Consider the following 23,461-nt stretch of genomic DNA (forward strand, 5'->3'; position numbering starts at 1 on the left):
GTTGTATGACAAAATCTCCCTGGTTTCCTGCTAGATGATATTTGGACCCATTTCAAAACATAAACATACTAATTGCTCCTTGTCTCCATCCTTTCCAGCTTCTGTTCAGACCCTTTGATAGATGTGCATAGGTTCATCAACCCTTCCCTAACTTTGTCCTATCTCCTGAAAAGGACATTACATTGCTTTGATGAAAGTGGGGAAATGACATATCTTATTGCCTTCGAAGTGTTCTGTGTGAGAGGAGCAATTTAAAGTTTTTTGGTGATCTGTTACTAAGTTTTCATTTTCCTTTAAAAACAGAAAAGGAAGTTATTACATTTGTCATTAAAGAGGAGGAAGAGGAGTTTCCTCTTGATCATCAGGCTGTTGAAAGAAGCGAAATGACCAGTCGTTCAACAGGTAAATCAATCTCAGAGATTATTTTTATAGGTTTTTCCTCCATAGATTGTATATGAAATATTTAATGTTATAAAGTGGAAAGGTTTAAAACCTTAGTAAGATGATGCATGGTTTTAAATTTTGTATTGGATTGTGCTGTTCCATATGTAAATGATTGGTCGCACGTGTATATATATATATATATTCTTTATTTGATCAAAAATATGATAATTTACAGAGTTAAAACAATTCATAAGTATAAAAACAATAAAAGGTTAAAAGCCAATATTTCATAAAGTCATATAAAAGACAGGCTATAGCAGCACCAAAAGAGAATATATAAAATACATGATTCCGTTCCCAGGAACTATATTAATATGTATTAACCAGTCGTATTTTCAAGGACACTAGTTTTGACCTTCTCCACCAGGCATACAGCAAAATCTCAATATTGCAAAAACGCGCTACCTTGTGGTATCAGATCTAAAAATACATAGTGCTTCACTGGGACATGTAAACGACAGACTGGACTTATCCAGGTTTTCCTGTAGTCGACGTAGGTGGGACAGCAAAAGAGAAAATGATCGAGGGTCTCTGATCGGGTGTGACATGTAAGGCACAATGGTGTTACAGCCGCATTCCCCCGGGCGCTTCTTCTTGAATTCAGAGGTAGGGCCCCAAGTCTAAATTGAATATACAAAGCTTTTGCCTGTGGGAGAGGAGTTAGCCTAACGGCTAAGGCGCTCGACCTCGGACCTGGGGATCTGGGTTCGAGTCTTGGTAACGACGCCAAAACCTCCTGTGATTCTGGGCAAATCACTTAATCTCCCCGTGCCTAAAAAAAAACAAAAATGGAAGTGTGTGTCCTCATGTAAAACGTAACTTGTGCTATGTAAAGCGCTCTGATACCTGATTTGGTTCGGGTCTAGTTCGCGCTATATAAAACTCTACAAAAAAAAAAAAATCCATAAATGTTTCAAAGCCAAACCCTCCTTTAAAAAGTTAAAAACTAGTGGTTAAAGTGCCATGAGCAATATCTTCTACACTTTGGTAATCCATATACTCCCAGAACATTTTTTTGAGGGGAGGAACCATCGATTTTGATATGGACCCCGGATCCTTCCAGATACACCCCAGCCCTAGTACCAGAAACCAATCCTTGATTTTATTAAACCATTTAATGCGGCCTGATTGTTTGTGCAAAACAATCTGTTCTTCCAGAGCCTCCTTCAGCGAGACCTGTCTGTTACTGGTCCAGATTCTGATCCAAAACAGGAGTACCCTTAGAATAGCAAAATGGTCTATGGGTTTTAAGCCAAGATCAAGTCTTAGCGACAGTAGGGGGGTGCTCACAGGTATGTTCAGGATCGCCCTGATGAATTTATTTGTGGCTAGGGTTAAGTCTTTTAGGTTTTCCAGCCCCCTTAACTCAGCCCCATAGAGGGCTGCTCCTAGACCTTTGGCCCTATGAAGTTCCAAGATAGGCGACACCGAGTGGTATGGAGACACCCTGGCCCTCCGAACTATTGCACAATCAGCATGTTGTAGGGTCAGAGTGCTCTTCTCAATTTGAGGTGTCCAAACCAACCTATCACTAATAGGTACACCCAAATAGTCAACGTACTTGACCTGCTCCAGTGCTTGTGCGCCCAGCATGAGTTTACCCTTATTTGATTTGTAGGGATTGAAAGTCATGTATTTTGTTTTGGAGCAGTTCTGGATCCCTTTCGGTGTTCTGAAAATAAGCAAGGTGTCGTCAGCGAAAAGTAGACAGGGCACTAAACTGCCTGCCTAATTTTGGGGGATCACCACCACAAGTGTACAATTCTTCTATTAATCCATTAATGTAGACGGTGAATAAGGTTGGTGCGAGGACACATCCTTGGCGTACACCTTTTCGTACTAATATATCTTTTGTCAGACTACCTTCAGTGTTCCACCTGACCTCTGCATATGTATTGTGGTGTAAGCAGATCAGTATATTAAGTATATAAGCTTGGAGACCCAGTCCGCTTAGGGCTAACCATATTTGGGTGCGATCTACATAGTCGAAGGCTGTTTTTAAATCCACAAATACAACATACAGGTGGCCACCTCTGATGGTCACTTCCTTCCAGATTAATAGGAGAAATCTAAAACTTGGTCAGTGGTACTTGTGGAGGCCCTGAATCCCGCGTGAAGGTCTGACCGGATATTATTATCCTCGATCCAATTTTGGATCCTAGATAGAAAGACTTTACAAAAGATTTTTTTGAAGACATCTATAAGGCTGATCAGCCTATAGTTACTGGGCGACCCTTTAGCTCCCTTTTTTGTATATAGGAATGATCTCTGCACCCCTCCAGGGCGCCGGGACTTCACCACCAGAGATGATGGCATTAAAGACTACTTGTAGTAGAGGTACCCATATTGAAGGTTCAGCCTTGTTCATGTCTCCCGGAAGCTTATCTAGGCCCTGGGCTTTCCCTCTCTGTAATGCATTTATGGCTATAGTAGTTTCCTCTAGGGTAATGACTGTCTCCTCAGTTAAAACTATATTTGAAGATCTTGATTGCGAGCCAGGGTCAGACATGACACCTTGTCCTGCATATAACTCTTCAAAGTACCCCTCCCACACATGGGGCTGTATATAAAAGTCAGTTTCTATTTTTTGGATGGGGGACCCTTGGACAAAAGATGCTAAAACAGTTGACTGTTCTTTTACTTTGCCGTCTCAACAAGCATGGCCCAGTTTTCTACCTCCCATTCTCTTTTTACCTTAGCTTGGGCCAGTTTGTATAACTTCCTTTAGTTTTTAATGTCTATGGGAAGTTTCGATTTTACCGCCACAATTAAGTCATTGGCTGCAATCCGTGAAACTGCAACTCATTTTCACTTTTTTTTTTAACAATTTGATGAAGACTATTGTTAGGTAAAATGTTCAAATTTTATAGTATTTCGGACTACGGTATTTAATTAAGCATTATGTTTATCAACCATTAATAAAATGTAGTACATGTTTCATATCATACAAAAAGTTACATTGTTTCTCTCATAAGTAGGATAAAAGCCCTCAGTGAAGTGTATAATAATCCATCTGTGGGAAATTTTGAAAAATGATGTACGTCTGTACATATGTGGTATTTCTATAGTGCAAACCTAGCGTAAAGGCAGTGGAGCGCTGTACATATTCAAAGGCTAGCTTAAAGTTGGCGAGTAATAAGAGTGGAAGCTGAGTTGTGCACGGTTAATGCATTGTGCTTTAGTGTTCTGTAAAGAGGTGAATCTTCACCTCTTCCTAAAGTGGAGCAGCACTGGGACAGGCCTGATGGATACAGGATGTTATTCCAGATCGTTGGTGCGAGGATTGAAAAGGCTTGTTGTCTATTTTTTTCTGTTTTTACACTTCTTAGTCTGCAGGCTGATGGTGTTCTTACTGCTGGTGTGCCAAGAACCACCAAAGATGGTGAGCGTGTTTGCAAGATAAGCAGGAATGCTCGTTGTGATGGCTTTGTAAATTATGGAATTGGTTATGAAGATGGTGCAGCTGGCAAAGGGATCCAGTGGAGTTAAATTATGTAGGGGCATGTGACCATATTACTTCAGGGCCTGGATGGCCTGGATAACCCTAGGCACTGCCCAGACACCCCTAGGGATGACAGTGCTGCCCTATACAAATGCTGATGGATTGATAAGGGGTCCAGCGCGAAGTCTGAGATATAATGAAGTAAGACATTAACACCATGCAGATGCAAGAGTACAAGGGCTTGAACAGAAGTTCTGAAGTCTCTTTCTGGAAGAAACTTTGAAAGAGAGTGTTGAAACAGGGCCACCGTTGTTTTTTGGCAGTGTTCCTTGAAGGAAAGGTTGATGTCCAGTGTGAATCGAAATGCCAGATTTAGATCTTGGCGTACAGGTTACTCCATCACAACGATGACGGATATCCTGTCTGCCAAAATATAAATCCCATTATATCCTATGGGATATATATTTTGGCAGATGGATATCTGTCACTTCTGTGACGGAGTAACACGTCCGCCAAGATCTAAATGAGGCTCTAAGTGATTTGTCGTTCTTTGAGAGTTGGTGTTGGAAGCCAGTAATGTTCATGCCATTGAGTGGGGTTTGTACTGTATTTTTTTGTTCCTGTTAAATAATCAGAATTCTATCTTGGTTGGGCTTCGGGTAGGTGCTGGACATTCAGGTCTGGATGATGTGCAAGCATTGTTTGAAATAGAAAGAAATTATCGCTGCACTCACATTTAATCTGTTGTATTCACAGGTAAAAACGAAAAGTCCAATAGGTGAAATATTTGTAGGTGCTCAGAGTGATCACCTCATAGTCCATTGAGGTGCTATTGTCAAATGAAACGAGAAGCCTTCCTATGAGGAAGGACTAACTATGAGCACTCTTTATGCGAATTAACAAGTACGTAAATTAACACACAACTGAGAGAACAAGTTCAAGCGATGCTCATATTTATTCTTCGTATTTTGCTTCAATCAATGAATCAAAGTTCATCATATGATTAGTTCCAATGGTAGTCCCATAAATCTGATCAATCCAACATGGTGAATAAGGTCAAAATTTCCAAAACGTAAGTAGCGTACAACTGTCCCCTATGCATTTCGTGCGAACCGCACTTCTAGAGGGGGAAATCTGTAAACAGAAAGTAAGGAGATCTATCTATCGGGCTGACACAGGATTGCACAGAAATAAATAGTTGCACCCAGTGCTATTAGCTTGAAAGCCGTGAACTGCTCCCTAGAAATTAAAATTAAGAATCATATGGTGATAAAGAGAGAATTATGACAAAACAAACCGGTAATAGGTATGCTTATCAAACATATTGCCCAGAGCATTGTTTGAGTCATTGGATGTCTGATGCGTGCAACACTTTTAAGTAGAGGTGAGTATCATTGGCATATTGGTAAATCTTGATGCTTTTATCTGCGATTAGCACACCACGCAGTTCCATGTAAACGACTATGATTACAGGAAACATTATGAACTCTGTGAGACCCGACATATGATAGGGATCTTTTGTGGCCTGAATCCCATGGGAGCAAACATGTGTCAGTTGAAAAGGTAGGTAGAGAACTAGTGAAGGACATTATCGGTAAATCCCATTTGCGACTTGAGGATGTATATGGTGGTGGGATGGTCGCTCATATCATATCAGGATGCAGGGGTTATCTTCATTTGTGGTCAAGAGGGCACCGTCTACAGTGTGTACGGGGCAATCTCCTTCATAGAGGAGATTGTTGGGATTGATGATACTATGGGCTTGATTAGGATGGCCGTCGGACTTATGTCCGGCCGCCATCCCTTTGGAAACGGGACCACCCGACTAGCTGTTGGCGGTCCCGCAATCGGTATCATGGTGCGACTGCCTTTAAATGCAAAAAGAACAGCTGATGAACAGAATGCAGAGCAATGTCATACATTCACCTCAGTTCAGAGATCTGGGCCTAAATCCATACGTTTTTTTCCTCCCAATGCAACTCCAATTTGAACCCAGCCATATGCAAATCAGTCTTGACCGTGTGCCCAATGGGAACAGTCCAGCCCGAACTGCCAGGCAAGGTCCTCCCTGGACTGGAAACAAGCATCCTAGGACCGGTTATGGGGTTTCACCCCTCATCAGCCAGAATAGCTTGACTCCAGTGGTGTGGAGAGCACAGTACCTATGTCTGGGCAAATCCATCCCACTCGGGGTGATAAATGCAAAAAGAACAGTTGATGGACAGAATGCAGATCAATGTCAAACATTCACCCCAGTACAGAGATCGGGCCTATCACCCCAGTACAGAGATCAGGCCTATCACCCCAGTACAGAGATCAGGCCTAAATCCAACTTTCTTTTGCTCCCAATGGCATTCCAGTTTGAACTAAGCTAATTACAAATCAGTCTCGCTCCCCGTACCTAATGGGAACAGTCCAGCCCAAACTGCCAGGTTAGGTCCTCCGTGGACTGAAAACAAGTAGCCTAGGACCAGTTTATGGGTTTCACTCCTCATCAAGCAGGATAGCTTGACTCCAGTGGCATAAAGAGCAGGGTACCCAAGTCTGGGCATACCCGTCCTACTCGGGGTGACAAATGCAAAAAGAACAGTTGATGGACAGATTGCCGAACAATGTCATACATTCACTCCAGCACAGAGATCTGGGCCTAAATCCATCTTTTGTTTGCTCCTAATGCCATTCCAGTTTGAATCCAGCCATATGCAAATAAGTCTTGACCCTGTGCCCAATGGGAACAGTCCAGTCCGAACAGCCAGGCTAGGTCCTCCCTTGACTGGAGACAAGCATCCTTGGACCGTTTTCGGGGTTTCACCCCTCATCAGCCAAGACAGCTTGTCTCCAGTGGCGTGGAGAGCACGTGACCCACGTCTGGGCATACCCGTCACACTCAGGGTGACAAATGCAAAAAGAACAGTTAATGGACAACATGCAGAACAATGTCATACATTCACCCCAGTACAGAAATCTGGGCCTAAATCCATCGTTTTTTGCTCCCAATGCCATTCCAGTTTGAACCCATGTGAGAAGTTGGCCTGGCATATGCTGTCCACTATTCTAGTGGGCACCTTGCACCAGTCCAAACGTCCCTTATTGATAGTAGGTTTAAAGGCAACCTATATAGAAAGCTATCCTAGTGGTAGTTGTGGAGAGCAGCCTTCAGGCTAAGTCTTGAATTAATGTGAAGCAGCTTGTTTTACCAGTCTATAAGCTCATTAATGACCAAATGAGAGGAGAACCACACCTGGTGTATACATTAAATATATGTATTTATTCTAAATACATTCCTCTAGTCTCTTTATGAGGCTAGAGGCAAAAGTACATTCAGTAAACTTAGCACAATATACGTTGAGCCCTAGGGGCGTACCAAAACATATATTAGGAAAGTGGTATAAGAACCACGAGTGACATAGATACAAGGCCCAGAGCCTTTAGAACCACTGGGGCCACCAGGAACCACCCAACGCAGTGACATAGGGACCCACGGGGTTCGTGTGCAGTGTCTAAACACAGCCGCGAATCACTATTAGCTTCTATGGGGAAAGTTGTGGTTGGAATTTTAAAGATTAAGGACATTTAGAAGCGGACTTGTGTGGAAAAGTAAATTTTGTCATGTTCTGTGTCCCTACGTGTCATCCATCATATGTTATGTGTGCATGATTAAATATGCATATGTATTCCCTATGTTCGATTAATGACGCAATTACAGTTGTGTCCACCTCTAGTATGGCAGTTTCCAGTTCTCGTGAATACTACGAATATCAGGCCTATGTTAAGCTACGTTGCCACGTTTCTCAGTGTGCACGTTATTCCATTGTAAAGTCCCCGTTTCTAGGCCTCAAAAGGGCCCGGACACCAGATTCAGCTCTTGTCTCCTGTCTCCTGAAGCCTCGCTGAGGAGCGATACAGCCCCCACCTGTGTCCTCGACCCTTCACTTACTTCCTGCCTCGCAGTGCCCGGCTCAGCCTGGCTCTGCCTCTGAGTCTGCCAAGAGTATGTTATGATTCCAGTTATCCGTTCAGTCCTCCTTCTCTGCATTCCTAAAGCTACTGAATCGCATCAATAGTTTCCGTCATTGTCTAGCCTTCACGTCTCCATGTAAGAGAAATACTGCATTTAATGGTCATTTAATATTCTTCATCACGCACTACATGTAGAATAATGCATGGTCCAGTCTTAGTGTCTGTTAGCCTCTCCCCTCCTGACTTCTAGTTTATATCAACATGTTCTCTAAACATCAGATACTAGATACTGTTTAGGTACATGTCGCCCTGACTCTCCAGACTTCAGTCTCTGCTCCTAGCACAGAGTTCATAGCCCCCAGTTTCTCCTAGTGATACGTCATTGCCAGTTTGCGCGCACCATCAGGTTAGAGGTCCCGGCTCCTTAGGTATCCCCCTCCATGGTTTCCGCCCCATTCATGACATATTCTGTTACGTTTGCATCACATGCCTATGTATACGCCCTGTTACACCTCTTTTCACCCTTATCTTTCGCGACTGCTACGCGTCACGCCTATTGCTCCACCCACTGCTACGCCCATTGCAATGTAATGCTATGTGTTTGCGATATGTATATATGCCCATGTACTGTTATTAAAAAGTCACCCTCTTTGTCCCGATTCTGCCCCCGGCAGCGCTGCCATCCTATTCCTGTGCAGGTGGTCCTGTCCCTGTCCTTTATGCTGTAATAAACCTGCAAACTCCTACTACCTCGAATCTTGACTCTTATTTATTGAGCTATCTGTTATTGCTATGCCTAGTAAAACCTAGATCCGGTATTATTTATTTATATACCACATAATGGCGCCCGAATAGGGACTTGCCCTTTCCCCACGCGTCGGTGAAGCCACGCCGACCCCCTGACCCTCTGCAGTCGTGACGGAACTCTTCTGCGCACCGGCAGATATTTCTGCTTCAAGTATCCCTCAGGCCCACGGAGGAGACGGAGGAGGCGGTCCAGCATCCAGACGAGACGGTGGAGGAACGCGGCGAGTCCCGACCAGAGCCCAAGCCAAGAGTCCAAGGTCCGAGGTATCCGGAGGCCCACCCGTAACAGAAGTCCGAAGTTCGTCTGTCCGGCGTCCAAGCAGTCCCGTCCAGTCTGAGGCCTTCCGTTCTTGCTGCCCGGTGAGTACCGTCGCTGGGGTAGTATCTAGACAGGGTCAATCTAAATTGACTCTGGTCTGTGGGTTGGTGGTACACAGACCCACAAACGAAGTGTTCACCTAGGTGGATACGGGTCTTGATGCGTCCCTTTATGGGACCGGTATGTTCCGTACTGTTTCAGCAGTGCATCCAGTAACTCTAGTCTGTTCCGTTCTCGAGAAATTTTTGTGTTTCTGTTCTCAGTATTCCAGGTAATATTCTGTCCGAACTGTTATGTTATGATGTTGTTCAATGTATTTCCAATGTCGTGGTATGCCTGAATTGTTCTCCCAATTGTTATTGTTCCTCGTCTATTGTATTGTGTTCCGATTCAAGTTTACAATGTCTCTCTTTTCGAGATTACGTCAGTTAAAAACTAGAAAGGGTTTGTTAGAAGAAGCAGTTCCTGTCCCGCCTAGGGACAGTCCAGGTCATTTTATGTATCAGAAGCATGGCATAAGCGCCATATTGTATCTAGACTTATGGGTCGAGTATACCAGACAGTTAGAGGAAAAGTATAGATGGCCTGTATCAGGTACATGGGATGCCGAGTGCATCATGCGAGTAGAAGAGGCATTATGGAAAAAGAAAGCCAGACAGTCACAGAAAGATGCCATCGAGTTATGGCGCAAAGAAGCTCATAAAAGAACCGAAAAAGAAATCAGAAAGTCAGAATTAAGTAGAGAATCCTTAGAACGAGCACAAGAAAAAGAACTAATCGAGATAGGTGAACAAGTTAAAGCTGAACAGTCAGACAGACAGAGGCATGCCCTTATTAAGGGTATGTATCCTCTCCTTGCCGAGGGCTTGCCAAAAGCGACCCCAGAGGCATCCAGTAATTTCCCGCCACCATTAGTTCCGACCAAGCTACGTCACAAACAGACCGCAGCTGATATTTTCATTTCGTCCTATTTGGACGACACAGTCCCAGAATATGCAAATCCTGTTCGCGCTCCGCCAGTCCCTATAAATCAGGCACTTCCCGCTCCTCCAGACACGGGAGTACCTGTTACGGTACCCCCGGTCCAGCCCGCCATACAAGTCCAGCCTGCATTTCCATTTCCCACTCTGCCAGGACGAAGAGGATCAGTCGATGATTCTAGTTTAGGGGCCGCAGGAGGAGGTACTCCTCAAACCCCGCCGCCACATAAGCGTTTAACGACAGCCGAATTACATATGCAAGCGTCACAGCGTACGCCCAGACATCAGTCTGTAGCAGAAATAAGAAAAACCCTTAATGAATGTGGCTATGATCCAGTCCCAGGAGAGGATAATATGGTTTTATATTCATTACGTGTAAGAAGGGTGGCCGAGTATCTAGTCACCCTACCGAATATGAAAGAAGACCTAGACAGAATATATCGTTTCATCCGTACAGGGGATGATCCAGAAAGCATTGGCGAAGTCATGTCTCAAAGAAAAGCTGAAGTCCAGCTCATGCTATTAAAGTTTCTGATTAATTGTCTAATACGAGAACAAGATTATCCGACCAAAGATCAAGCCGAAATGAGAACCCTGACAAAGTGGAGTGATAATATAGCCGAGGGTAAGCACAGAACCATCAGTGCTATGGAAAGTATGTACAAGAAAATCCGTAAAGAAATAATAAAGTTACACGATCAACGTAAAGCAGCACAAGTAAGCGAGAAAGAAAGTAACTCTGATCCTGAAGAGTTAGACGACGAGAATCCCGACAGAATAGCGTATGTAGGAAAATCTAGATTTCCAGATCGCCATTTACGCCTAGAACACAAGTCTATTTTTCAGCATCCAGCACCAGAACAAGGTTCTCTAGAACAAGTGTTTCAAGCTACCGATCACATTCTGAGAACACGAATCGGTTACAGTGAGTTAAGTACTATGCATGAACAAGAACTAGCCCGATCAGCAGTCCGATGGACTACTGATTCTACCACTTTTCCAGACGAAATAGTGGCACAAATGTTTCTGAAACTGCCCCCAGCCGAGCAACGACTGGCGGGTATGTATATGATTCAGCACCTCATTACATTGTATGAGGGTCAACACTCTGATCCAGGCCCGTTACACGATATCTTGAACGAGTTACTCCAGTATAGATGGAATGGTTTAGGTACCGATTTAATTAGTGTCATTCTAGAACAGCGTCACAAATATAGAACGTTTTTGAATCCGCATTTTGTTCATGTCTCACCCCCAGAAAGTAAACCATTTTACATGGAGAGACAGAATCCGTTACGAGAAGTCCACCCAGTTAGAGGAACGGGTGGCGAACTAGAACGAGTGTTTGTTTACACTCCGATTACAAAGATGGAACTCCTAGAGATGAAGAAATTAATCCCCTGTCATGATAAAGATCCAGCAGGGTTCCATAGAGAATTAAAAGACATGCTCCGTATGGGAGAATACACGTATCCAGATATAATTAAAATGTTAAAAGTCCTGTTGCCCGCAGGGGTGTATGAAAAGCTCAAGGAAAAAGAATGGGAGGTGGGAGAGAAAAAGATCGATTGGGCAGTTCTAGAAGCCGAAGACAAGGCACGAGTACCAGGTACCGGTCTTGGAGCGAAATGTAAAGAATTACCGGAATTATTAATACAAGTTTTGCCTAGGTTATTGACAACTAGAAAAGAAGACTGGGATGCAATCTCAGCCTGTAAACAGAAACAAGATGAAGACATTAGTGATTTTTATTCTAGATTTGAGAAATGTTTTAGCATCAACAGTGGTCTCAAGACAAGTAGTGAGTCATACCCTCATCTTTTTGTTACTAAATTAGTCGAGAATTCAAGTCCACCAATTAAAAATCGAGTTTTGAAAGTCGAAAGTACCTGGCAAGCTAATACCCCGTCCCAGATGTTGCAGATGCTCCAATACCACCAGAATAGAATCAGAGAAGAGCAAGAACACGAAAGAAAACGTATGAAAGACACGAAAATGAAAGTACTAGTTGCACAATCTGTTCCTCAAGACAGTCAGAAGAGGGGTCCGAATCAAGCCAGTCATCCTGCAGCTCCCGTTAAAGGGAACTGCAATTATTGTAAACAGCCAGGTCATTTTATAAACGAGTGTGCAGTTCTGAAACACAACATAGCCACTGGTAAGACTAAAGAAAGACCACGTCCGCCTAGACAAGAACAAGTTTCACAGACTCCTCAGCCACAGAATGCACCACAGACAGTTACAGCTCCGCAGCCTATCGCTGCAACACAGCACGTCACACAGCAGATGTACCAGTATGCACAGTCTGAGTATCCAGAGTACCAGCAGTATTCATGAAACAGCCTAGAGAGGGAGGTAGGCTTGCCTCTCATCGAGATACCTGTAGATCAAGAAGGTCCCTATGTTCACAGTCAAGTATTAGGGAAAGACAGAAAGTTTTTGATTGATACAGGGGCAAGTAGGACCACAATTAGCCACGCCGAAGTTCCAGGGGCTCCGCTCTCAGGCTCAAGAAATGTTGCCCTTGGATTTTCAGGAAAACCTATCGTAAATGAAATTTCAAAGCCAGTTACTCTAGAAGTAGGTCCATTGTCCCGCACTACTGATCTGTTACTTACTAAGTCATGTCCAGAAAATCTATTAGGTATTAAAACACTGAAAGAGTTAGGTGCAGTTATATGCTGTTCCCCAGAGGGAATACGATTGTTCCTACGTGACTTTAAGGGTCACTATGTATTACGAGATTTTGATCCCAGATTGTCCAATGTTCCGCAGCATCTATGGGCGCAAGGTCCAACTGATGTTGGTTATATGCAAATCACACCCCATCGTGTGACTCTCAAGCCAGGTGTGGTGTTACCACGAATCAGACAGTACAGATTGCCACCTGAGGCTGTAGCAGCCTTATCCAACATTATTGACGAGCTCATGGCTCAAGGAGTGGTTGTAGAAACTGACTCCAATGTATGCAATTCCCCGATCATTCCAGTCATGAAACGTACTGATCCAAATGCACCTCCAGTATATCGATTAGTGATTGACCTACGAGAACTTAATAAATGTATTATTCCTCAGTATCCAGTCGTTCCAGATATCTCTTCCCTATTGACAGCCATTGATTCCGAAGCCACGTTCTTTACTGTAATCGACCTCAAGAACGCGTTTTTCAGTGTCCCTATTCATCCAGACAGCCAGTTCCTTTTCGGATTTTGTTTAAATGGAAGGAGCTATATGTTCACACGAGCTCCTCAAGGTTTCACAGAAAGTCCTAGTATTTATAGTCAAGCACTTAAGAGACAACTAGACAACATTCACATGCCAACTGACACTGCCCTGCTCCAGTATGTTGATGATCTACTGGTCACAGCCCGTTCTGAACGTGCTTGCGAGCGAGCATCCCTTACAGTCTTGTATTTCCTAGCCGAGATGGGGCACAAGGTGTCCCCTTCTAAGCTTCAATTCTGTGTCCAGCAAGTGGTCTACTTAGGACACTTACTGTCCAAGAGGGGTAGGCAGTTGACACCTGACCGTATCCAGTTAATAGCGAGTCTTCCTCAGCCCAAGACCCAGAAGGAGGTACGTGCTTTTATCGGCCTCACTTCTTACTGCCGACAATGGATTCCTCAGTATGCATTTCTAGCCAAACCACTGATACAGTTAACGACACAGGAGGCAGCCGTATCGACTGTACTCCCTTGGACATCTGAACATACACTTAGTTTCAATGAGTTAAAGAAAGCCCTATGCCAAGCTCCAGTTCTAGCGACACCGAACTACAGTAAGCCTTTTACACTTTTCGTCACTGAACGCGAAGGTACAGCATTATCTGTTCTCACACAAGATCAAGCAGGACAATACAAGCCTTGTGCTTATTTTTCGAGCACATTAGATCCTGTAGCCCAGGCTCTGCCTGCGTGCCTCAAGTCAGTTGCAGCCACAGCACTAGCTATCAGACAAAGTGATTCCATAGTCTTAGGACACTCCCTGACAGTACAAGTTCCACACTCCGTGGAAGTTCTTTTAAACCGAACACAGACTCAGCACTTGACAATTGCACGTTTAACAGGTTATGAATTGACACTGTTCCAGCCACACATAGAAATCAGACGCTGCAACGTTCTCAATCCTGCTACACTGTTACCATCAGTTACTTCGAATTCTGCCACACATGACTGTGTGGAAGTAGTTAACATTATGACCAAGCCAAGACAAGATCTGACAGATATTCCGTTACCAGACCCCGACCTGACACTTTATGTGGATGGTTCATGTATGAGAACAAGTACAGGAGAACTAGTCGCCGCGTATGCAGTGACTACTGACACTGAAGTTATTGAAACACACCGTATTGACACCCTGTCCGCTCAAGCAGCAGAGCTAGTTGCTCTGACACAAGCCTGCATACACGCCAAGAACTTGAAAGCTAACATTTACACAGATTCACGTTACGCATTTGGAGTTGTACACGACTTCGGAGTGCTCTGGCAAGAAAGAGGTTTCATGACTTCTCATGGAACCAAGATTCAGCATGGTCTCCTTATTCAAGCTCTGTTAGATGCCATACATTTACCGACATCTATCGCTATCATGAAATGCAAAGCACATACGAAAGTTACTGACATTATTTCTCAAGGTAACAATCTAGCAGATCGCACAGCCAAGCTTACAGCACAGACTCCAGACATTCCAGTTAATCCGACACAGACACACACTCCAGATCCGACTACATGCATGACAGTTAAGGACCCTACACAAGATGTCATAGATATCCAGTTACATGCTACTCCCGAAGAAATCAAGAAATGGTCCGAACAAGGAGGGGTCCAGACAGATCAAGGATGGTTAACGAAGGGTAGAGCCACATGGTTTCTCCCCGACTCTATGGTTCAAGTCATTATTAATACTGCACATAGTCCAGCACATTTAGGAGAAAAAGCTATGCTAGACAGTATCCAGAACATTTGGTTCAACAAGCATTTACGAGCTGCAGCCAAGCAGAAAGTCCGTACCTGTATGATATGTTGTCAGTTTAATCCAGGTAAAAGTGTCCCGGTGGAACAAGGTGGATTCCAGCCTCCTGACCACCCTTTTGAAGTCCTCCAGATGGATTATATTCAGATGGAGCGATGTCGAGGTTTCAAGTATGTCCTTGTAGTTGTATGCGCTTTATCCAGGTGGACAGAAGCATATCCAGTCCCAGATTACACCGCCGCGACCACTGCCAAGCAGCTGGTTCGTGAGTTCTTCCCCCGCTATGGACTCCCTAGAGTCGTATATTCTGACAACGGCCAGCCATTCTCATCTGAGTTGATGAGGCATGTTTCCCTTTTGTTAGGGTACCAGTGGAAGTTTCATTGTGTACGCCATCCTGAAGCAGCCGGTCTCGTAGAGAGACATAACCAGACTCTGAAAATCCGTATTGCAAAAGTTTGTCAAGAGAAAGGTGTGGACTGGCTAGTAGCTCTGCCAGTCGCTTTGTTCTATATGCGCATGGTCGCACATTCTAGATCAGGTCTGTCCCCGTATGAGGTCGTATTCGGCCGCCCCCCTAACATGTGGGGTACTCCTAGACCCCGAAGTATTACCGATGTTTCAAGTAATATGCTGACAGATTACCTAGCTTCCTTGATGTCTGCCCTCAACTCTTGTCGTTCACAGGTTGCCGCCGCATTTCCAGACAACACCGAGGTGGCACCGCATGAAATCGTTCCAGGATCCATGGTCTTGGTTCGCAATTTTGACCGCTCAAGTCCGCTGGATCCACGCTGGAAGGAGCCCCGACAGGTCCTCCTCGCCACCCGTACAGCCGTGAAGTTGGAGGGTCGCAAAGGCTGGGTGCACCTTTCACATATAAAGAAGTTTTATGGACTGAAACCAGTCTTAAAGAACATTTCCCAGGATTCAAAGGACTGCCAAAGTATTATTTTTAAGGACTGTCCCGCAAAAGACATTGCTACGAACCCTTCCCCGTTAGAGAAAACTCCGCAGCAGGAGTATAAGTTGAAACTCCGGTCTAGTAAAATAAGTCAGCCAGTTTGATTGTCTAAGTCCTCCCCTAGGTGAAACGGTTAGACTGTTTCTGACATGTATAAAATAGACCCCCATAGTGAGAGAGTTAGTCAAAACTCAATTCGATGTATCGTTTTCCTATGTTTCATATTATTTCTCAGCATTATGATTTCCTGCACCAGTTATGCATTTTTCCTGTATTTCCCAGTTCTTCATGTAAATAAGTCTGCCAATGTTACAGTAGAGCATACGTTTAGTGATCTGCCTCCTCATGAACTCTCTTACCGCCTCGCTATGCGTAATAATTCTTTCATCCGCATGTTACATTACTCACACCAGACCAGCAATGCCACTAATTGTTGGGTGTGTGGTCGACTCCCCCCTTTCCAGACACCGAAGGGAGTTCTGCCACTCTTTCCTTATCCTTTTTCACATAATGGTTCGTGTGGAGCATGGTCCACGTTAACGTCATCCTCAACAGATATGTCTTTTCTTAACAGTACATGTTTTCCAGACAAGCAAGGTCTCCCCCACAGAACCGGGTTAGATCTAGAAAATGAAGTGTATAATTTAGGTAATTATTCTTCGAATTTCATGGTCTTGAATGTTCAGTCTGATTCCACTCCAGATTTACCTGCTATTTCAGTACTACCAGTCAAAGGCGAATTATGTGTCCGAAATAATGGTTCCGTGCACGTAGGACATAGTGATTGTACTACTATTGTCAAGTATAGTGACAGTGGGAAATCTATTTTCAAAGCTTCACGCCATTCTTATTTTATTTGTGGTCAGACCGCATATGTTCGTCTGCCCCTCGATTGGGAGGGAACCTGTTACATTGCCTTCCTACTGCCACCAGTTTTCCTAGCCCCATCTGATTATCATAGAAACACACATCTAGTACACATTAGACATAGAAGGGAGTCCCCAATTGTCGATTATACTGAAACTGCTCTAGAACAGTATACAGATTTCAACAGAGGTTTCTTTTTCTTTATAGGACCTATCCAGAATAGTAAGCTGATCCGTAGGTTAACCAGAACCCTTGAAGCAGTAGTCAATGAGACTGCCTCTGCTCTAGGTAACTTAACTGAAGAGCAATCTGCTATGAGATTTGTCGTTTTACAGAATCGTCTCGTCCTTGACGTCATACTGGCCGATAAGGGCGGGGCCTGTAGAGTCATCGGATCTAGTTGCTGCATTTTCATTCCAAATAACGCGCCGTCTGTTTATTCAGCTATAACCAGACTCCATAAAATTGCCCATCTGTTACACCAAGATCCAGGCACCTGGACATGGTCCGGTTGGTTCTGGAATATAATTTCCGCCTGGGGATGGAAAGTCTTGTCCTTTCTAGGTATTGCAGTAGCGATCATATTCAGCTGCTGCCTCTGTATACAATGTGGCCCTGCGATTTGCGGCATTTGTGCTACCTCTTGTATTCCTAGTCCCAAGCCCCGTTCTAGATCCCGTTCCAGGATAATTCGAGACGAGCAAATGATACTGTATGAAATGATAGATGGTATCATGAATATTGATGTTTCCTGATGGAAACGTAGTGACAAGGAGGGAATGTGGAAAAGTAAATTTTGTCATGTTCTGTGTCCCTACGTGTCATCCATCATATGTTATGTGTGCATGATTAAATATGCATATGTATTCCCTATGTTCGATTAATGACGCAATTACAGTTGTGTCCACCTCTAGTATGGCAGTTTCCAGTTCTCGTGAATACTACGAATATCAGGCCTATGTTAAGCTACGTTGCCACGTTTCTCAGTGTGCACGTTATTCCATTGTAAAGTCCCCGTTTCTAGGCCTCAAAAGGGCCCGGACACCAGATTCAGCTCTTGTCTCCTGTCTCCTGAAGCCTCGCTGAGGAGCGATACAGCCCCCACCTGTGTCCTCGACCCTTCACTTACTTCCTGCCTCGCAGTGCCCGGCTCAGCCTGGCTCTGCCGCTGAGTCTGCCAAGAGTATGTTATGATTCCAGTTATCCGTTCAGTCCTCCTTCTCTGCATTCCTAAAGCTACTGAATCGCATCAATAGTTTCCGTCATTGTCTAGCCTTCACGTCTCCATGTAAGAGAAATACTGCATTTAATGGTCATTTAATATTCTTCATCACGCACTACATGTAGAATAATGCATGGTCCAGTCTTAGTGTCTGTTAGCCTCTCCCCTCCTGACTTCTAGTTTATATCAACATGTTCTCTAAACATCAGATACTAGATACTGTTTAGGTACATGTCGCCCTGACTCTCCAGACTTCAGTCTCTGCTCCTAGCACAGAGTTCATAGCCCCCAGTTTCTCCTAGTGATACGTCATTGCCAGTTTGCGCGCACCATCAGGTTAGAGGTCCCGGCTCCTTAGGTATCCCCCTCCATGGTTTCCGCCCCATTCATGACATATTCTGTTACGTTTGCATCACATGCCTATGTATACGCCCTGTTACACCTCTTTTCACCCTTATCTTTCGCGACTGCTACGCGTCACGCCTATTGCTCCACCCACTGCTACGCCCATTGCAATGTAATGCTATGTGTTTGCGATATGTATATATGCCCATGTACTGTTATTAAAAAGTCACCCTCTTTGTCCCGATTCTGCCCCCGGCAGCGCTGCCATCCTATTCCTGTGCAGGTGGTCCTGTCCCTGTCCTTTATGCTGTAATAAACCTGCAAACTCCTACTACCTCGAATCTTGACTCTTATTTATTGAGCTATCTGTTATTGCTATGCCTAGTAAAACCTAGATCCGGTATTATTTATTTATATACCACACTTGGAGCAAACCCCTTTAGAACTAGGAGGTTCTAGAGTCAACACCCACGGAGCACCGAAGTACTCGAGTTACCTCACCCAGGGAAGCTGGGTACATAGGTGTCTTTTCGTGTCGGGTTTCATCGTCGATTTCAATGGCGAGCTGCTGAAAAGTGCTGCAACGACCAAGTGCAAAGTGTCCGGGTGGATCCAAGGGTGGATCGGAGATGTGAAGAACCTGGAAGCAGAGGGGACAGAGTCTGGGTCACTTGCCAGTGACCAGGAAGGCGATGAGAAGATGCCCACCGATGTCGGGTGATTTCAGGTGAAGAAGGTGAAGCTTGACTCTTTAGCCACGAGGACCAGGAGGCGTCGAGGGCGACCAGGAGCTGGATTCGAGCTGTCCCACAAAGGATGTTGAGTGCTGCGTTGTCGGTTTCCGGATTGGATCTACAAGGCATGGCAACCCACACAGAAAGCAAAGATTGGCTTCGATGCAGACCAGCAAGGTCTGAGGGACTCACCCTTTGGAGGAAGGTCTGAGGGTCTCACCCTTTGGAGGGGAGTCAGACATGTCTGGAGCAACCAGGGAAGCCCAAGGAAAAGAACAGTTACCTTCTCGGGGACCCACCAGTCGACGGACCAGGGATCGCGAAGGGGCTTTGAGCAGAAATGCTAGAAGCAGGCTCACGGAACACTCGTGGAGTGTAGGCCCACAATCTTCGGTGCAGATGGTGCTCAGGACTTGGAGGACAAGTAGCCCAATGCACAACTTCAGGAAAGCTAGGGAAGTTCAATGCACTTGCAAATGTGCACCGTGTCCAGGAGTTCCGGTCCCACATCACTTTGTGAGGGCTGCGGTTCTCAGCTTTGCTGGGATCTCATGTCAGCCTCTGAGATGTCTGGAAGTCCGTGTCCTGAGTCGCAAATACTTCGGGGTAAGGTGGGAGCCTCGGAAATGCAGACCGGCAAGATGCTTCTTGGTGCCTGCATGAGCAGGGGAGTCACTCTTTGACCCCAAGGGAGATTCTTCCGTCTTCTAGTCGATGTAGAATGTCGAAGTTCCAGGATATATGTTGCAGAGTTTCATCCAGGTGTAATTTTGAAGTCCTAAGGACTGGGATCCCATACTTCTACTAAGTTAGGGGGTTGGACATACTCTGGGGACCCACCTATGGGAGAGTCTGGGGAGCGGGGTGGTTACACTCCTTTCCCTTTGTCCAGTTTCGTGCCAGAGCAGGGGCTGAGTGGCCCTGCAACCGGTTTGAACTGGGGTATGCACAGGGACAACAAGTGTGCCCCCAGCACTGTCTGAAAAGCATTTATGCATGCACCCACCCATCCCCAATACACTAAAGCCTGTCTGGGAGGTGGTTACACCTCCCTGTGACAGGAAACCTATTGTCCAGGCCTCCCCTGCCGGAGTTTCGTCCAGCAGCAGGAGGTCAGACTTGTGTCTGTGGCTGCAGCATCTATTTTGTGATTCTAGGGCTCTTTTAAACTATTACCGGTTAGGTAAGTGTGTACATGTCTTCTCCCTCTAGAAGGGTGGAATTCTACCGCCTCCGCCAGGATTGGTAGGATTCCAGGGTGTTTGACACCAAACTCGACGTGTTTCGATGCAGTCATTTCGAAATTAGCATTTACCGCAAGGTTATAATGCACTTAAGAGTATATGGTCTGGCTGCATCACAGAACCGCCTCAGAGAATAGATTCTGAAAGCTGGAGAGGGGTCCTGCTCATGCATGGACACCCTCTAACACAAAACCAAGCACTCTGCCTTCAGGATTGATAGGGCCTGCCATCGAAGTGACTTATAGGTTTATATGTGTCAGTGATTAAAGGTAGATATAGGTAACCTACATCTTAGTGAGGGGTGCATGCACCACATTACCCAGGCTGCAGTAGCAGATCTGTGGTGCCATTTTGGAAGGCTTCCCAGGGTTGGCATAATACATGCTTCAGTCCCTGGTAGGCCTCTGGGGTACCCATGCCCTTGGTACCTAAGGTGCCATATAGTAGGGACTCACAAGGGTATCCCAGTAACCAATCTAGAGTGTACCTAAAGTACATGCAATCATTTTAGAGAGGAATCAGCTAGGCTGGGGTCCTGGTTAGCAGGGCCCCAGCCAGACTAAAGTCGAAAAACAGTGAAACACCAGCAAAAAGTGGGGGTAACCATAGTAAGCAGATCCTACTCTCCTACACAACCCCCCACCCCTCCAACGCAGGGACATTAAACTAACCTTGATCAGTTCAGTCTTCATGTTCTAAGTGGATGTTGGACTTGGCCCTCTCCGCAGGCCCAAACAAATAGCTGCGAGGAGACCAAATTCTCCTCGCAGCTATTTGTTTGGACTGCGATGATGATACTACACTGTTCTTGTTTTTATTAGGGAAGGGGCCAACAATCATTAAAATTTACCTTGGTTGAGCTCCCTATCCTTTTTTAGACCACCACTTACATATATTTTTACACTGCACTTCCCATCACATCAACATCATGTGGTAGTACCGAGTGATTGTGGGTCGCTACCCCATATCTGGTTATCTGGGTATGCCGGTCTCAATGATCTAGAGACACAATACCCGATAAGGATTACCAAATGATAATATTGATCATTACAAGACCGTTGATGGGAATCCTAAACCAGGGGTGACTCACGTTATTGGTTCTTCACATCTTGTGATTTGGTCTGTGAGTGTCACTGTCATCGTACCCTTGTACTATTTATTTGGTTTACTGTCAGACCCCAGTAAAGTGCACCAGGAGTGCCAGGGCTTGTAAGTGCAAATGCTGCTGGTTGGTTTGCAGCACTGGTTGTGCTACCCACAGAAACAGCCTGGTAAAATGTGTCTAAGGTCTGCCATTGCAGAACCTGCGTGCAGTCTGGTACTGTCATGCTGGCTGCGCAAGTGCACCTACTTGCCAGTCCCTAAACCTTCCCTTAACTTCATATTAGTCACCCCTATGGTAGGCCCAAGGGCAGTGTGCATTGTAAGCATAAGGTAGGACAAGCTCTGATGTGTATTGCATGTCCTAATAGTGAATTACAGCCATTTTCGTTTTTCACTATTGTAAGGCTACCTGCTCTCCATAGGCCGTAATGGGCTGCTGGAATTATTACACTCTATAATCCTAACAGACTCAGAGAGCATGATAGAAAGTCAAGTTTAGTATGCCGGAACTCAGAATAATAAAATACATCTTTTAGTAAAGTTTATTTTAATATCCTGTGTTTGCAAATAATACTTTTAGAAAGTTAGTATTTGCTTGCCTAACCATTTCAGCCCGTCTCTGCTAGGATGTGTATCTGCTGTCTGGTTTCTGTGAGTGACAGGGCTGGGGCTGACAGGTGGTGAATAGAGGGATTGCACCAGGATGGTTGGGGGTTGTGCCTCCTGACTCTGAGTAGGGCTGTGCTCTGCCACCTCAATGCTGGCTCCGCCCCACTGGGGAGCGACTGATGACTCTGCCCTGCACTTTGTGAAGAGAGAGGGGAAGACTGTCAACAGAGTGCTCCTGGACTGTACTTGTCACCACAATGCTGGCTCCACCTCCTGCGGAGCATCTGATGTCCCTGCCCTGCTCACTGAAAGGAGAAGCCAGATTCTGCAAAACAAAGTGCTCAGGGCCTGGACTGGATTAGGCAAAGGCCCCCCTGGCCTGCAAGAACAAAAGAAATGGTGTATAAAAGTAGGAGCCCTGCTCCCAAGAAATTAGATCCTGTTTGCGCCAAGAAGAAACTCTGCCTGAAGCGGAGGACCAGGGAAAGCTACATGGAGGACTACTGTCTCTAGCCTGAGAGACTGGCCTGTGGTGGGTGCCTTGCTGCAAGAAGGAGAGAAGACAAAGACTGAGAAAGGCTTTTATTTCAACTTGTGCAAATCTCTGAAACAGATCTCCAAGGGCTTGCGTGTGAGCCTTCCCCCTCAATTGAGCCCCAGGAACATTGGGCTCTATCCTCCCTGAAGAAGAAGCTGCTTATGGTGCCGCCTTTCCCTGCAGCGCTAACCACGGAGAACGGAGTGCGCTGTGAAGCTTTGCCACGCACTCTGAAGAGCCTGTGCCCCGTCCCACCGAGCAACGCGACCTCTGGTTGATCGCGCCGCAACTCGCACAGTAAAGGCCAGCCCCGCCCGAGCAACGTGACTGCTGCCAAATCGAGCCGGAGCTCGCACCGCAAGAACGGACCCGTCCGGTCCGAGCATCGTGATCCTGTGGCCCCCGAGCCGCAGCTCACAAAGTAAAGACGGACTCCGCTTGGGCTTGCTCCTCCGTGTGATGCCCTGCTGAAAGCGCCTCGCCGCTTGCATCGCCTCAAGCCGCTTCCCCCCCCCCCCCCTTCAGGATCGGAGCGTACGCTGAAAAGCCTGCCCCACAACGCATCGCTGCCCTCAGGGTGAAAGACTGTCGAGCCATCGAGCCGTAGCTTGCATCGAAGGAGGAAGGCACTGCTACGTAGGACGTCGGATCTTCCCCCCCCGTCCGCACCGAACTACAAGCCAAGGTACTGTGAACTGTACGCTGCGAACTGTACACCGCGCCCCGGACTGACGTGTCCGCGAGGCGCGTGAGGCTCCACAGAGTATTTCTTTATCGCCGTACGAGTCGCACTGCAAGCTTACGACTCGCACCACCTGAGCAAGCGGCTTCTGGTACGCCTCGCATTGTGCAGGAGCTCCGTGTACGTCGCGTACTGGGTAGCGACTTCTGGTATCTGGTATGCCTCGTAT

General features: G+C 45.7%; 1 protein-coding gene across 2 annotated transcripts in view; it reads left to right on the forward strand.

Annotated features, from left to right (window-relative positions):
- Positions 1-23,461, forward strand: part of LOC144763332 (uncharacterized) — a 331,587-nt gene that overhangs the window by 204,872 nt on the left and 103,254 nt on the right. For both annotated transcript variants that reach the window (XM_078648819.1, XM_078648820.1), the window contains exon 3: positions 304-402. In XM_078648819.1, coding sequence (XP_078504945.1) covers positions 304-402 — 99 coding nt within the window. The remainder of the gene's footprint in view (positions 1-303; positions 403-23,461) is intronic.

This window comes from Lissotriton helveticus, chromosome 6 (genome assembly GCF_964261635.1).
Source record: "Lissotriton helveticus chromosome 6, aLisHel1.1, whole genome shotgun sequence".
NCBI classification, from domain to species: Eukaryota; Metazoa; Chordata; class Amphibia; order Caudata; family Salamandridae; genus Lissotriton; species Lissotriton helveticus.